Raw genomic sequence first — 12,376 nt, 5'->3', positions numbered from 1 at the left:
TATCGCTTAGGAAGTTTGCTTGTATTCTTGGATTACTTATGACTAGCTGGACTCTAGTAAACTGTCCAGACAAATACATCATACAGTAAACTGTCTATGGATGCTATATAGTAGAATCAGATGGCAATGTTTTCAATGAGATGACCACTCCCATGTTAAAGAGGCAACAGATCATATCTAGCAATCCAAACCTCACCTGATTCTGGCCCATCTGGTGCAGAAAGAAAGTACATGGGTAACTGGGGGTATCCCAGACCTCTCTATGCTTCCTGTCTGTAGATATACCTGGAAAGAATTCTTAAAGATATGAGTTTCTCATGCCTATAGATTCCTTGTTTTTCGCTGATATGACATGACTAGGCATTGAGAAGTACTGAAACAACTAGCTACATGTAAAAGTCATAATTCTACTGGAAACTAAAAATATATAAAACAAAAATCTTAAAATAATAGAACTAAAATAAATGCTCATTTACCTTGTTTAAGGTTTGATCCAACAAGCTAAAGACATGAAAACATGAGGCATATCAACATGAATGATAGCACTACATTGACATGGTCATTGAATTATATGATAAAGATTAGTAAATCAATATTTGCTCTGATTTAGGACTGACAAAACAAGTGCATCACTACAAGGAAGATGGAAATTGTAAGTAAGGTCTATTACTCAGCATCTCTCTCCATTCTGGCATGGTCATATGATGGTCTATGACATAGTCATAAATGCTGTACATATGTGTAAAATTACAAATATATTAAATATTTTTTTATTTCTATAATCTATGCTGCTCAGCATTGAATTTAATTTTTTAATGGTACTGTGTTTCTAAATCACACAACTCAGAATTTATCTTGCTTAAGGTATTAAATATATTTAAATGTAAAAAGGTTGAATAACTGTAAGAAAAATAATTTCATTTATCTGTATAAAAATTGTGAAAACCTCAGGTTTTGGTGACAGTCCTATAAAAAAAATAACATTTCAATTGGTATTGATTATATGTTATATTATGCATTTACTCACAAGATCAGAATTTGTCAGTAATGCTGAATTAGAAAGTCATGAATTGCTCATGGACACACAAAGCATAATGTAGTTGCCATTACATACAAAATAAGGGATAAGTTTGATCTGACCAAAAACAAGAGTTTCACATCAAGAGTAAAAGGTAAGTAACTTCAGTTCTCAAATTTCTAATTTTAATGGGATACAAACCTTCTGAAAGGTAACATAGAGTGCTGTCCTAACATTGGAGCAGTTGTTCCCTCAGAAATCCCATGCTGAAATGTAATACCAAAACAGATATTAAGAGGTGTGAGTAGGTGGGAAATTAAAAAGGTGATCAGAACTTTTTCCTCATGAATGGATTAGTCCAGGAAACATGGAATTTCTTGTAAGTGGATGTCCTTTAAAACCAGCTTGTATCAGACTCTCATGTTCTATCTCTCATTCCCCATCTGATTTCTTGTTCTTCCTTGGGACTCTGCCAGCCAGGAGTCTATTAGCAGATAGTAGACCCTAACTTTGAACTACATCCATTATCCAAAGTAAATATCTTTGAAATTCACCCAGTCTCTAGTGTTATGTTATTAGCAGAAAATGGACATATATGTATAGGGAACATATCTGTACTTATTCTTTAATACTGTCTTTTAAATACCTCCTTGATGAATAATCATAAATAGAAATACACACAAGTGTGCAGCTCTGAGTGAAGGATTGTTTGGAACAGGGAATTCATGTTTGTGTGAGGAAGAGGCTGCATGATGTATTTGTCTGTACAGGTTCATGTTTGTGCAAGTACAGGCAATGCATGTACTGCAGTATGTAGAGGTCAGAGGACGATTTCATAGTTAAGTGCTCACAGTTCTCCTCATTTGAGAGGGTCTCTTGTTCTTTGCTGCATTCACTAGGGTGGCTGGACTGTAAGCTTCACAGGGTCCTGTCACTGCCCCTGTCTCCATAGGTGCACTTGGATTACCAGTGCTGGTGCTGTGGTGTCCACCTTTCCATGGGTTCTGGGGTCTGAACTCAAGTCCTCATGACATAACCAGAAGAAATTAAGGGCAAGGTAAAATGCATGGCTATCTTAAACATGGCTTACTTAGATTATACCGTAATTGACAACAATATCTAAATTATGGACCTAGACGTATCAAAAAATTAAAATGAGATCCAGACTGGAGAGATGGCTTAGCAGTTAAGTTACTTGCCTGTGAAACCTAAGGACCCATGTTCAACTCTCCAGGTCCCATATTAGGCAGACACACAAAATGATGCAAGTGTGCAAGGTTGCACATACACGCATGGAGGTGCAAATATCTGGAGTTCGACTGCAGTGGCTGGAGGGCCTAGCATACCAATTCTCTCATTTTTTTATATATACATAATTATTTTTTCTCCCACCAGAACTCAGGAAAATTTGTGGAGGGGGCACAAAGACTATAACAGCCACAGATTGGAAGGGCCTTCAGAGGAATAATTGACCTCCCCCCACACAATGACTGACTGCTGCTCTCACAACTCATAACCCACAACCCCATGGGGAATACCAGCAATCCCACACTGTGGAGGGCCCTCAGCAGAATGGGGGCAAGGAGTAGGGAAATGATGGTACCAACACATGATGTGTCTATACAAATATATATTAAATTAAAAATGAGATCCTAATAATCTGCATGTTTCTAGTACTTATGGTATTAACAGTTTCTATACAAAGGCACACTGAACATGAGATGCGTGTCCAAGTAAAACATGTCACAAATGAATGCTTCCAGAATCCTGCTGTGTGATGAGATAGAGCAATTCTCAGGAAGCACAGTGACTAATCAATCACTAATCATAAGACCATTGACATTCAAGGTCTTTTTTTTTTTTTGCTCTTTTTTAGCATGTATATTGGAGTGTGTGTGTGTGTGTGTGTGTTCATGAGCATGCATACATATATGTGGATGCATGTGTACTCTATGTGTTTGTGCATGTAAGGGTCAGAGGGAGACATTGAGGATCTTCAGTCACTTACCACATTATTCTTTGAGTCAGGTTTTATCTCTGAATTTTAGCTCACTGATTCAGCTAACATAGCTAATCATCAAGCCTCAGAGATTCTTTAATTCTGCCTCTTCAATACTGGGATCACAGATGTGTGCTGCTACATCTTGCATTTACACAACTTTTAGAGATCAGAACTTAAGTTCTCATATTAGTACAGCCAGCACTTTACCTACTGAGTCATGTCTTCTGCATCCATGTTTTGGCATGTGTATGCACGTATAGTATGAGTGTATGTGCATTATGTATAAATATGTATGTGTATGAGAGTGAGAGAGAGCAAGAGAGACAGTATGTGTGTGGGTGTGTCTGTCGTGCATGTGCAGGTCAGAGGTTGATGTCAGGTGTCCTCCTCAGTTGCTCTCCAGTTTCTTTTCTGAGGAAATCTCTCAATGAGCCCGGAGCTCACATAGTTGATTAGACTAGCTAGCCAGTCCATCCTGGGGATCCTCCTTTGTCAACCTCCTGACCAATGGAATTAAAGAAGCAGGTCAACACACCTCATGCTTTATAAAGGTGCTGGGGATCCAAACTCAGTCCCCATGCTTGCACTATAAGCATCTTATCCACTGAGCCAGTCCCATAGACCCAAGACCAACTTCTTAGCATAATAAAATCCTTTAACAATGATTCCTTAGTTCACATGAAAAATATACGTAGTCCTTTAAATATGTATCTCACGTTTTTTAAGGAAGGAAAAACTAATAGTCCCAAAACAACACTCACAGTTTTATATGTTAATTTTTCAATTTCTGACATGCTCTTATTTTTAAACTGAAAAACCCAATATAAAAGCATTTGATGACTGTGGACAAAAGGAAGATGTAGTAAGAAATATCAATTATTAGATGGAATGAGGTACAATAAAATATGTGATAATATAACTATAATTAAGGCTGACCAAACATGTCTGATTTTCCCTCTCCCAGACAGAAGGCAAAGTAGCAGTAGTGCTTTGTGTGTGTGGAATACATGATGAGTTCAGACAACTGAGTTGTGAGCAAACATGGAACCAGTCTCATGGTCAAAACAGTTTTCTAGAACCAGGGCCTGCTGAGATCTCTTGGTGTTGCCACAAGGAAAGATAAATGTTGCGATGGCCACTGAATAAAAGCCTAGCTAGGATAAAGAAATAAAGACAGAATCCTTGGCATCCTCCACAATGAACATATAGCTTGAGAAAATAATTTTGAACTAAAAGTCTCTAGATCTAGAAGTTATTGTTATCACTTAGCCAAGTTTATACCAGGCCAGCCACTTTCTTCTGTGAATGCTGGGTCCTGTGTATTGTCCTTTTATGTAAATTTACATTCACATAATTTTATTATTTTTTTTAGCACAGAACAATCTTATAAATGTTTAGTTAGAATACATTACAGAAAGCTGCTTGGGAAATCATGACTAGTTACTCATTGGTAAACTGTAGTCTAGAGAGAATGCTGGCAGAATTAAAATAATCTTTTCCTAGATAAGGTCTCTTTCAAAGAGTATTGAAAAGCCAGGCATGGTGGTGCAAGCCTTTAATCCTAGCATCAGGAGACAGAAGCAGGAGGAATTTCATGAGTTTGAGGTCACCCTGAAAGTACAGAGTGAATTCCAGGTCAGTTTAGCCAAGAACAATGCCCTACCTTTAAAAGCCATTTTTTTTAAAGTATTGAACAGATAATTTATCTGATCTGGGTTTAGTTGCGGTACCTGGTATGTATCAAGAAACACCCATTTCTTCCAGGTTTTACAATTCTGTGGAATCCAAATTTTTTAAATATTTATTGATATTATCTTCCAATTTCATTGGAACTCCATTTTCAACTCTGATCTTATTGATTTAAGTCTTCTCTTTTTTTCTTCTGATGATCAATTTGAGCAGAGGTTAATCAATCTTTATTTTTTGCAAAGAACCAGCTCTTGTTTCATCAGTTTTTTTGTTTTCTTCATTTTCAGTTTATTTATTTCTGCTTTAATATTGATAATTTCTTGCTGTATGGTGCTTTAGGGGATTGGTTGTTTTTCTAATGCTTTCAGATGAATATTTGAGATCTATTTATTGAAAGTAGACATTAATGATATAAACTTCCCTCTAGGCACTGCCTTCATTGTATCCTATAAGATGTGTTATATTGTGTCTTCATTTTCATTCAGTTCTATAAATTTGTTTATTTCTTTTTAAATTTCTTCAACAATCCACTTGTTGATCAGAAGGGAATTGTTCACTGTCCAAGAGTTTTCTCTTGTGTGTTTTCTGTTTTTACTGTTGTGTTGATTTCTAGTTTTATTGCACTGTGGTTGGATATAGTACAGATGTTACATGTAGACAGATATGTCCCAAAGCCTAGATCTTCTATTTGAGGTATGTACATTGGGAGAAATTACTGTCTTCTCAGGGTCATATTTTCCTCTTTTAACACTTGATTATTACAACATTTTAGTTTGTAGTGTTTTGTGAGGATATAATGTGATTATAGCATTGAAAGCGTTACATGGTTTATGTGAAAGTACATGCTATTATTGTGATCTTTTGAAAAGAAATAAATGGACCACAGATTCATACTTAAAACATGTGAATTATTTTGAAAGAGGAATTTAGAAAATGTAATGATTTTCACACAAAACAGTGAAATCATAATTTCTGAGGTATCTATTTTAAGCACTCAAAAGTGCTATTTTTTTTGTTTCTGCCAATATAATTTGTAAATCCAGTAAGCAGCTGCAGCAGATTTACCAAATTTTTGTTACTGTATGGATAGTGTACACCACTGCAGAATGGTGTTTTCCTGCCACCTCGTGGAAGTTATTCTGTACTGCAGGAAGACATATGTATAATTTGTTGGGAAGTTTAATATAGGAAAATACAGCAACTTGGTCGTGTACCCATCATGTTACCCTTTCCCCCTCCCCCAGCTTCGTTCCACTGGTTGTCCTCCTTAGTTGAGGTAACTGTAACTACTCGAGGGTTATGAGTACACCAGCTACTTCATGTCAGGAAGACAATGAGTCACAGTATATATTTCCATCCTGTGCCTATTGTATTATTTCTGCTCTCTTTTCCACAATGTTCCCTGAGCCTTTGTGGACATATTAGAAATCTCCTTTACTGTTGACCTCTTGAAAGCATCTTATTTTGTTTGATACGTCCATAGAAATCCCTATAGAGAACATTCTCTAGCTAACAGTGGAAGCAGCACTAATATTTAATCTTTCACTTCCTCTGCCTTGTTGGCTGGGCCCTGTCTAATGTGGTCAAGATGATTCCTCATCTGGTACTAAGCATACCACTTTCTCTTTTAATTCTGATTGGCTTCAAGTCCCCCATCACCATGTAGGCAATTGCCAGAGTACTTGGTTAGCAACCAGAACTAGGTGGTAAGATCTTACTGCCAAAGACACTACAGGTTGAGGTCAAAGAGCATTGAGAAATAAAGCTTGAGCTGAGATGGAAGCCAGCTCCCTAAGTGGTAGCTCTTACAGTGCTGAAAAATGCATTGTGAGCTACAAGGGAATAAAAGTCAGTAACTGTGTGAACAAACAGTGGATCCTGCAAGCTACAAATTCTACTAGAAAGGCAAGCTGGACCCAACAGTCCAACTGTGGCACATAGGTTTTAATCAACTGCTCTCTGATTAGATATGAGGCCCTATCTGTGTGCCTATCTGAGGCACTGAGAACAAAGCCTGTGGTTTGGAAGGTAAAAGACCCTAGAGGGAAACTTCCATTGTCTTTGGCTAAACGGAGAGGTTAGGTCCATCAATAATCTTTTAAATATGTATGTGTATCCCATTCAATCAATTTTTCTCTCAATCTTGGCTAGAAAGCCTGCTTTATGAAAATTTGTAAGGCTTCAATACAACAAAACTCTTCTCAGGCCATGATATTTTAAATTCTAAATCTCAAATGTTCATTTAAGAAAGATGGTGACTTTTATTTATTTATAAAGCAATATAGTTAGAATAACATTTCAGATATAGAAAGATGATTTAAAAGGCTCAAGTTTAGGCAGGTTGAATGTATGATGTGCAACTGTCAATATAAATATTTCTCCATAAAGAAAGCTTTGATCACAACACCATATACACACCCTACACAAATCCTCATCCTACAAGTAATCAGCATTTGTACCAAGAATCTGATATCTTGGTCATCAGCAATGTATTTGATATTCTGATGGGAATCGTGTATTGGCCTCACAGACATTATACCCTGCTCACCATGTGAACAGAGAACCCGAGTAGTGGCCATTGAACATCCTGCAGAAGGTAATGACAAAATGTGCTCTATAACAGGGCATTTTCTAGAGTGCTTATAGGATGGACATAGGGTGTGAAGCAATAGTATCTAAGGTTAATACTCATTATTTATTCTTGTTTTAAAGTAAAAATTTGGGCTAGCACGATGCCTCAATAGATAATTCACCTGCCTACAAAGCCTAATGATTTGGACTCTACTCCCCAGTACCCATATAAACCAGATGCACACAGTAATGCATGCATCATCTGAAGTTCATTTGCAGAGGCTGGAGGTCTGAGCATGACCATTCTTGCTCTGTTTATCTGTCTCTCCTTTCTCTGTATATCTCTGCTTGCAAGTAAATTAATAAATTGTATGTGTAAAATAAAAACTTACAAACTTCTTACAGATGTAAACATGGACACAGAGGCATCTATCATGACATGTTATCATCTCCTTGCACATGTAAACTTCAAGTGAAAAATTAGCTTCTCCAATTGGTAACATCAACTATAGAAACTAATTTGGAAACTAATTTTTCATTCAAATACCAGGAGAACATCCTTCAGTCTGCTCATTTTACAAGCAGCACATACATGCCAGGTGTATGGGATATTACTTAGACATTGGCAGACATATGCTCATACTTACCATACTGTTCATTTTTGAGGAAGAAGAGGCAGCTTTTTGCTTCCTTAAGCTATTTCCTTCTTCAATATGTCCATCTTTTGGTTTCAGAGTCATTCTGCTGCTCCCAGCTGTCCCTTCTGATGAGGATCTTAGCCGCCTTTCTATAAATCTTCCCTCACGATATGGACTGAAGCTTCTGGCAAGAACTTTTCAAAGAAAAGCAAGTAAAAATTAATATCAAAGCCTGCATGATGTTTTGTATTAAAGTTCCATTGAAATATAAAGTAAAACACTTAGAATGGTTCAAAAATTCTTTATTATAGGAAACATTGTAAGTTTATAATAATACTTTAGTATACTAAATAAAACAATATCTTCAAAGCCCAAAATTTAGTCATTTCTTATAGCTCACAGTGACCACATGAACAATTCTGTCTTTATTTCCTTCAAGATCTTCACAGAATCTGATCAGCACTTACTGCTTTCATTACTGGCTTCCACAATACCCCAACAATTCCATCTCTGCCTGTTTCCACTTGCTTCTTCACATTTCCAGAAAGCCTGTATACAGCACGTGATAACCAGAATAAGGTACTTAAACTTCAGGGAGATCTATCTCCATCACTCCCCTTGTCACTTCCCACAGTGTATGACCTACCTCTTTTGTTTCCACTACAGAGCGCATCCTAGTCAACTTGACAACTTCATCTTCTGCTATTCACTTTATCCTTTACTCTTCTTACACCAGACTGCACTCATGCAGGCTTGTACCAAACCCACAATCTTTGACTTATCACCTACACATTAATACACTTCTTTCAAATGTGTGCATAGATCACTAAATGCCTTCAAACCTTTGCCAATGTTCTACCTTAGGTAGTCCCTTGCTCCTCACAGTAACAAATGCAAACTGCATAAAATATGATTAAATGGCAGGTGTGGTAGGGCATGCTTTTAATCCCATCAGTTAGGAGGCAGAGGTAGGGTGAATCACCATGAGTTTGAGGCCACCCTGAGATTACACAGTAAATTCCAGATCAGCCTGAACTAGAGTGAAAACCAACACACACACACACACACACACACACACACACACACACACGGTATTATAGGGCTGGAGAGATGTCTTAGTGGTTAAGGTGCTTGCCTGCAAATGCCAAAAGACCCAGGTTCAATTCCCAAGTACCCACATAAATCCAGATGGTCAAGGTGGTCCATGCATATGGAGCTTATTTGCAATGGCTAGGGGCCCTGGCACAACGATGTCCTCATTCTCTCTCAAGTAAATAAATTAATTAAATATTTTAATATGATTAAATAGTGATTTCTCTAAATTCCAAATACATAACAGTGATGCCCATATTGCTGGGCATGTTGGCTTGTAATTACAGTGACTAGAGGCTGAGGCAAGAAGTTTGCTGTGAGTTTAGACTAGCCTATGATACAGCATAAATTCCATGTCAGCCTTGGCTACACAGATAATTTTAATTCTACATTTTTTAAGACTTAAAGGGACTTTATTAGATTAAGAAAAGGAAAGAGGACAAAGTACAGAGAGTCTTGCTATGTGGAAGCAAGAGGGGTAGAGAACTCATGTGGTAGTAGGTGTCCTTCCTACCTTAGCCAGGCAAGCTTACACAGATGAGCAGGCCTTGCCACAGCAGGAACCTGGAAGTTCAGGAGAAGTTTAAAAAAAAAAAGCCAAAAAGAGCTGCCTTAAACAATTTTAGGAAGAGTCACAAGTATTCTCAAAAGTAAAGGTTAATATACTATAAATTCCCCATGGTGTCATCACTTTATTTGACCAAGAATAGACAAGTCATTGTTCAAATTCCTATGATGATCTAAAGGTCTTACAGCAAGGATCTCAATCAACCAATTGGTAATCACAAGAACAGTGTAGTTATTGTCTACTTTTTATAGAGATACAAATGCCCAATAATCAATTAAACACTGAAGCAAAGTAACATTGAAAATAAGAATAGGATATACTAAACCAAGGGGCTATGGTGATAAATTAGTAGTTAAAATACTTGCTTGCAAGGCCTGAAGGCCCAGGTTTGATTGCCCAGAACTCATGTAAAGTTACATGTACAAAATCTGAAGTTTATTTGCAGAAGCAAAGGCCCTTTTATCCATGGTACTTTCTCTCTCTTTCTGTCTCTCTCTCTCCATCTAAGGTTTATTATTTATTATTAATTGAGTAACAGTATAATATTATTAATATAAATATATATCAGTGAGGTAGGAGAATCACTGTGAGTTTGAGGTTTGAGTCCAGCCTGGTTACACAGTGAGTGCCAGATTCACCTGGGCTAGAGTAAGACACCACCCCCAAAAAAACCAAAACAAACAGAAGAAGCTCATGGAATTTAGGCCAAAACTGTGAACTTATTAAGTATCCAGATGCATAAAAGTGGTCCTGTGTTGCTGGGCATGGTGTCTTGAACTTGCAACTACAGCACACTAGAGATTGACACAGGAGATTTACTGTGAGTTCAAGACCAGCTTGGGATACATAGCAAATTCCATGTCAGCTTTTGCTACATAGTAAGATTCTATTTTAAAAATACAATTTGTTCTTATGTCAAATAAGCTAAAAACTAATTCATGTATTTAAGCTGAAAAAATTGTTGTGTTCATGGAATAATTTAGTGCAATACATCATATAATCATGAGTTGCTTTTTCAGCACTACAGAGTGAATTGTAGTGTCTTGTGTATGGTAAGCAACCGCCCTACTATCTGAACTACATTTCCAGTCCTAGTTTTGACTGTATTTTTGGTTTCCTTTTGTTTGTTTGTTTTGCTTTTGGTGTGTGCATGTGGTGTGTGCATGTGTGTATGTTGTGTGCAGATGGTCACATGTACGGAGCCAAGAGGAGGATGTTAGGTGTCCTCCTCTATCCCACTTCTGCCTTATTTTCATGAGATAGTCTCTCCTGAACCTGGAACTCTCCTCCTGTATCCACCCCCTTCAGTGCTGGGGTTACTAGCACATATGGCCCTATCTGGCTTTTTAAAAAGTTTTTTGTTTATTTTTATTTATTTATTTATTTGAGAGTGACAGACAGAGAGAGAGAAAGAAGCACAGAGAGAGTAAAAGGAAAATGGGTGTGCCAGGGCCTTCAGCCACTGAAAAGGAACTCCAGACATGTATGCTCCCTTGTGCATTCAGCTAACATAGGTCCTGGGGAATCGAGCCTTAAACTGGGGTCCTTAGGCTTCAGACGCAAGCACTTAACCACTAAGCCATCTTTCTAGCCCTATCTGGCTTTTAAATGTCAGTGCTGACAATTGATCCCAGGTCCTCATGCTTACTCAGTGCTCTTACTGGTTGAGCCATATACTCAGCCCTACAATTTTATGATTCTTAATATAATGCATAATTTGACATATTTTGAATTTCATTTAATATTTTAGATGATGCATCAACTAAAGTCTAGCTATGAAGAACCTATACTTTGGAGTCAGATATGATCAACATGTCTGTGCTACTTATTCTGATTGGCCTGAGTTTTCATATGTGTAAAATAGTAACAGAGTAACCATCTTTATAGTCTTTGCTTCCCAATCAATTGTCTATTAAATTATATGTAACTATGAATACATAACGTATCTGCCCTTCAGTTTTCCTGCTCTTGAACTAGCTTATAAGCATAGTAAGAAACTAAAATTATTTTATTATTAATTTACATAAAAATGCAAACTAGTTCCTAGAAAATAATAATCATTTTCAATATTGAAAAGTTAGTAGTAGTGATAGCAATGATAGTGGAGAAAAATATAGCAAAAATAGACCAATGAGTGGTATACATTCAACACTTTCCTCAAATGTTTTCTAGGGCCAGTGGAATAATTTGTATGTACATACATGCACACATACACACACACATACACTGCTTTAACAAACACACATACACTGCTTTAAACCAAGGTGAATATGTCCAAGGATATAGAGCTAATTAATGTTATAGGCATGTTTTGAACCAGGGAGGGTTTCCAGCTTCAAGGACTATAGATTTAGAACCTGAATTTTGTCATATTAAAACATGAAATCTAGCCAACATTAAAACTTTACTTAACACATTAAATGGAAGTTATAGTATACACATTTCTTTTATAAAGATTTTGAACTATATCCATTTGATTAAATAGGAAATATCAATACCCCTATAAAAATAGTAGTTGTTTAGATAAACCAAATAAAATTATTTTCTTTCCATTCTTTCAGAGGTCAGGATAGGAATAACACAGCAAAGAAAAAATGATTACCAAGAGAGTCATTTCTATTAAAACAGGGTTTAAATTTAAAATCAAGCAAAAGGGGCTGGGAGATTGCTCAGTATTTAACAGTACTTGCTTGTAAAATCTGATGGCCAGGTTCTATTCCCCAGTACCCATACAAATCCAGATACACAAAGTGGAGCAGTGTCTGGAGTTTGTTTGCAGTAGCAGGAGTCCCTCATGT

The 12,376-nt window shown here is 36.9% G+C and overlaps 1 protein-coding gene across 9 annotated transcripts in view; it reads right to left on the bottom strand.

The window, feature by feature from the left end:
• The window catches only part of Ccser1 (coiled-coil serine rich protein 1), a 1,182,362-nt gene that overhangs the window by 1,045,500 nt on the left and 124,486 nt on the right, over window positions 1–12,376 (bottom strand). For all 9 annotated transcript variants that reach the window (XM_045143121.1, XM_045143122.1, XM_045143123.1 and 6 more), the window contains exon 3: window positions 7,928–8,112. In XM_045143121.1, coding sequence (XP_044999056.1) covers window positions 7,928–8,112 — 185 coding nt within the window. The remainder of the gene's footprint in view (window positions 1–7,927; window positions 8,113–12,376) is intronic.

This window comes from Jaculus jaculus, chromosome 2, assembly GCF_020740685.1.
Source record: "Jaculus jaculus isolate mJacJac1 chromosome 2, mJacJac1.mat.Y.cur, whole genome shotgun sequence".
In the NCBI taxonomy this organism is placed as follows: domain Eukaryota; kingdom Metazoa; phylum Chordata; class Mammalia; order Rodentia; family Dipodidae; genus Jaculus; species Jaculus jaculus.
This window is presented reverse-complemented; position numbering and strand designations above follow the sequence as displayed.